The 5,221-nt window shown below is 32.2% G+C and overlaps 1 protein-coding gene across 1 annotated transcript; it reads left to right on the plus strand.

Annotated features, from left to right (window-relative positions):
- Positions 1-263: 263 nt before the first annotated feature.
- On the plus strand, positions 264-4,681 carry LOC142622652 (uncharacterized). Its single transcript, XM_075796173.1, has 2 exons — positions 264-458; positions 2,624-4,681. Exon 2 carries the CDS (start codon positions 2,654-2,656, stop codon positions 4,550-4,552), a length of 1,899 nt encoding a protein of 632 aa, XP_075652288.1. The 5' UTR covers positions 264-458; positions 2,624-2,653; the 3' UTR covers positions 4,553-4,681.
- Positions 4,682-5,221: the final 540 nt, after the last annotated feature.

A 5,221-nucleotide genomic window follows, 5' to 3' on the forward strand; every position in this document is an offset into this window, starting at 1 on the left:
TTTTTTTTTTTATAACGTAAGCAAAACATTATTAGAAGGTAAGAATATTAGCAGTTGTTCCTCCAATTGACGACACATGAAAGCATATCCATGCAGGCAAGTAACGGATAAAAAAAAGGTTAACACGTTTATCTCTTAGTATGGCCTATCTGAGTGAAGAAACATCTTCCCAATCAAGCGAAGGTGTTTAAACCCTGCAGAAGTGCATTACTTTTCCTTCCTTGGTTAAATTCACTCTTCTTTCCCTATGTTTAAGTTTATAAGCATTGCAAGTGAAGGATAAACTTTCAGTTCTCTTGCAAACTTCTATTCAAAATCCATGCACTCCGATCCTTTATCAAAAGTTCTTATCCATAGTATCTTTTTTTCTTTTCTTTGTAGATCTTCTTGTTGGCTCTTAACGACCATTAATTCTGTGTAGCTTCCTAGTCGGGGCAGGGACTCAACTATATATTCAGGTTTGCTTACTGATTTTTAACTTAAAATTTTCACCATCATTCTTGTAAACTTATTGTGATGTTTAGGCTTTTTTTTTTAACACCATCTTAATTTTTTTTTGCGTACATTTGAGATTATGTTTGGAAGTTTTATCATGTTTTGGTGCTCTAGAGAAAGTTTGCATTTACACAATGGTCTAACTCTATTAAGTAATAACAAGCACTTCAAAGACCATTGCTCATTCAATTTTTATTATCCAGAAGGAAAAAAGAAAAAAGTATAATATCCTTGCATTTTATGATTTTATCCCAGTTTCTGCATGCAGGCCTTGAAATAGACTAATTATAGGAAGCTATTGAAAAATATGCAAAGCCTAAAATAAAGGCTAAATTTGGCGTTGCAACGAGATGCGTAATCCAAACTCATTAGCTAAGAGAAGTTGAATTAGAGCAAGAATTTTAGTAGTGAGCGTGCTTAGTACTAACGGAAGATGTTACTATTTTGTTAAACGATGATAGGGTGCTCATCAAACTTCAAGATTCTAACATGTTACTATTTTGTTACCGAATTCTCAAAATTATATTAGTTTCATTTTGACCATAAAGCTATTCTCTCTCTAAATTATGTGATTTTTTTTTTATTAATGTTAAGTCGCTCATATGTCTTTAGTAATCTTAGGTTTTGCAGGTGGCTGTACTTTAATTTCTTATATATTGATTTAGAGGACTTTGAATTAATCCAAACCCTAATTAATTAAGTCTTTGTCTTTTAAGATGGATTTAATTGACCTATAGCAATATATAGAACTATACAACCTAACATGAATAAAAATTTTAAACCAACTAAGAGATTTAAATAAATAAACTAAGAGATATTTACATTTATGAGCATAGGTGAATATTGTTTAAAAATTATTAACAATGAGGTAGTGCCATAAGATCCACATAATTGATCAAATATTATAAAATAAAATATGAATCCATTAGGATTCAGAAATATACAAAAGTACATATATTATTTAGTTTATACATTTATGAACATCTGTGATAGTTTGGTAATATGTAACAAAAGGGAAAATAATAAACAATGAAACAGTGTTTAAAAAGATGCCCTTAAGTTTTAACATTTATCAAACTAAAAAAAATACGATAGGATTGAGGATTCACATTTATGCAAAATTATTCATATATATATTATGCAATTTAAACCTTATTATCATTTATAAGAGTCTCAAAGACCATTAATTATTCTCAACCGCAAAAAAAAGTCTCAAAGACATTAAATTATATATAAGTTTTTAAATTTCAACAAATATGTCAGTTTTCAAATATATGACAAAAAATTAATTAAATTATTTATTTATTATGTTGTCGATGAACTACTAATTGCATCCATTACTACATTCATTATTACATCAATTTATATTTTTTTTTGAAAATTTTTTTTTGCAAACATATTGAAAGTGGGAGAGACTTATTAATCTGTTGTCCTCATTCAAATTATATATATTTTAACAACCTGCTTCCTCTTTTCTGTCTGTGGGGGGCAAAACTAACTAAGTTTTATTTATTTATTATTTTTAAAATCCTCCCCTTTTCTTTTTAGTAATGGATGTAATGATTATCGTAGATGATATTGGAAAATATATTTCTAAATTATTCCTTTATCTTTTAATCTAAGAGAAGGTCTGTAACTAAATCATTTTCTACATTTTTAGTCTTAGAAATTAAATGATGGTAGCTAGTTCATAATAGATGAATGGAATGCGACATTCATATTAATTGCAATTCTTTATTTTGGTCGGTTCATAAACTGGGACAACATATCAATTATATTTCAAAAATTCTAAGACCATATAAAATGTCACAATTCTCCGCATAGAATATTGTATGTAGTGGAGAAAAAGTAGTGGTTTATATAAAAGTGATATGCAGTCAATTACAGCCTAACAAGTAAATTAGTTGCAAAAAAGTTATAGTAATTTATAAGTGACGTTATGATACTGAAACTACTCATTATATTTATGAAAGGCATTAAGGACTACAAATATATTGTCACTTAAGTTTATAAGCTTTTTATAGTAAATTTATAATAATTTTATAATTTTCCTACAAGTATATTGGTTTCGTAGATGTACTTCGCCAATACTTTTTAAGTAATTAAAGCTTTCTTCATCTTCTTGCAGCCTTTCTACTATTTGTCAAAAGGAGAAATCATGGTGAGTTTAGGTTACTTTAAGGAATTATGGGTGGACTGGAACATCGAAGTGCTAGTACTAGTGAGCTTTGTCTTGCAAATCATCCTCACTATCTTTGGAAGCCGCAGAAGATACATTCCTGGAATTGGTATAAGATTTGCAATATGGTCAGCTTACTTGCTGTCCAATTATGTTGCAAAGATTGCTATAGGCAAGCTCACTGAAATAGATACCAAGCAATTTGATCTGAGTGAGCAGAAACTGAAAGGGTTGTTGGCACCACTTATCTTTGTGCAAATTGGAAGCCCAGATACCATAACTGCCTTCTCAATCGATGACAATCGTTTGGGATTGAGGCAATTTCTTGGCCTACTCATCCAAGTAGGCGTGGTAATTTTGATCATTGTTCGGTTTTGGAATAGGCACTCTGCTTTCTCAGTTCTTTTCTTGCTAATGTTTTTGGCCGGTATAAGTAAGTATGGAGAGACAGTATGGGCTCTGAGTACAGCACTCACAGGTGAATCTGGCATAAGTATTTCAGAATTTGATCAAGAAGAAAATGTTCCTACTTTATTACGACAAATACCAGAGAGCATTCCTGGTGTGGAATTGATCTTAAAGGCATATTATCGGTTTAGTTGCTTGAAGCCTCATCTTGAGAATTGGCTCTACAAGCCCTTATATGTGTCTCTTAAATGGATGTCCATTGATGAATATTCAGCTGAGGATGTCTTTAGAATTACAGATTCTGAACTTGGCTTCATGTATGATGTGCTCTATACGAAGGCGCCTATTATATATACATGGCAAGGTTGTATTCTCCGTATCGTTAGTTTCTTGAGTTTAGTTTCTACATTATGTGGATTAGCAATCTTATCTAGCCATGCCTCTGCTAATGTTAAACTTCAATATCTTGTATTCACCTATGTGTTGCTGATTGGAGGAGTTATTCTTGAGCTTTATCAGATCATACTACTACCTTTCACAGAGTGGGCAATACTCAAAATGATGAGGTACCATAACATGCCAGTGGTGATGCAATGCTTGCGAGTACTTGGCCCAAAGTCAAGTGAGTGGAAAAGATGGTCCAATTTGTTGGGACAATTCAATTTGTTGAGCTTCTGTCTTCATGACAAGCATTTGAAATATAGTAGGATCATCAAGTTTAGAGGCATCGACATGGAGCTCAGAAAGACCAGGAATAGGACACGTGTGGAAATACCTAAGAAATTGAAAGAACTTATAGTGCATGAAATGAAAGAGGTAGATAATGCAAGAAATTCAAAGCCTGTCACACAAAGAGGTCATTGGGCACTTGAAAGGTATGGATGCCTCAACAATGAATTCAAATGGAGTGTCAAGAGAGATTTTGATAAGAGCATTACCATATGGCACATTGCAACAGACATTTGTTACCATTCAGATGTTCAATATGGTGTTACAAACTCTCAAATTGAGATGGGTAAATTGTTATCAAACTACATGATGTATGTTCTTGTAATGCGCCCTCACATGTTTTGCTCCACCACTGCAAATATCATATTCCAACATACCTACACCAAACTCATGCTACTTTTAAGAACTAGACCATCCTTAGTAAAAGGTGAAGGAGAAGCTTGTAGGATTATCAGGACGGAAGAACTTCCCGAAGAATCAAACTTGGATAAAAGAAAGGAAACCATGGTCACGTCTGATTGGCATGTACTAAAAGATGCACAAAGACTCGCCAGGAGTTTGATGACCAAGGAGAACAAATGGGACATCATTTGCAGCGTGTGGGTGGAGATGATGTGCTATGCAGCAAGTAACTGTCCAGTGGAGTACCATGCTGAACAACTAAGGCGAGGTGGGGGTTTGATCACTCATGTTTGGCTTCTCCTAGCCCACAAAACAGATAAGTTCTATATCAGTGATTAAAGTATTTGTATGCACCAAAAGTATTTTAGCAATCACATTTTGCAGTCAAAAAAAAAAAATTTGAAGCCTTTTGACTCAATTGACTTCCTTTTGGTGCCCAGCAAGGATTCTTGGTCATTGATTTTATTTAATTTTTTTAATTTAATGTAAAATTGTTCACATGATTCTTTCCTTATTTGCATTAAATCTATAAGAACTACTTCAAGGCTCTATAAAATAATTGTAAAAAATTTACTGTGATATGTTTAATTTCAAATGTCATAAGTCTTTGTAATTCAATTGACGTACATTTTTTGAAGTTTCTAACTGAAATGTCCACGATTCAAGCCTCTCTATCACTCTAAAAAAATAAAATCAGAATTTGATGAATAATTAGAGCTATTTGTAGTTTTTTTTCTTCATAATTTAATAATTACAATGTGATGGAGAATTTGAACTATGAATATCTTTGTTGGAAATAAGTAATTTAATAATTACTAGATGGTACCAACCAGTTGAGCTATTTGTAAATTGTGATAGTATAATTATACATTATTTCTGTTTTTCTTTGCTTGGTAGTATTTCTTGACACGTCTTTTAGCTACCATACGATTCTTAAAAGTTAAAACCGAGTTGTGAAAAATAAGAAATCTATGAAGTCGTTGCCAACTCTGAAAGCAAGGTAGCATC

The sequence above is a fragment of the Castanea sativa genome, chromosome 1 (genome assembly GCF_040712315.1).
Source record: "Castanea sativa cultivar Marrone di Chiusa Pesio chromosome 1, ASM4071231v1".
NCBI classification, from domain to species: domain Eukaryota; kingdom Viridiplantae; phylum Streptophyta; class Magnoliopsida; order Fagales; family Fagaceae; genus Castanea; species Castanea sativa.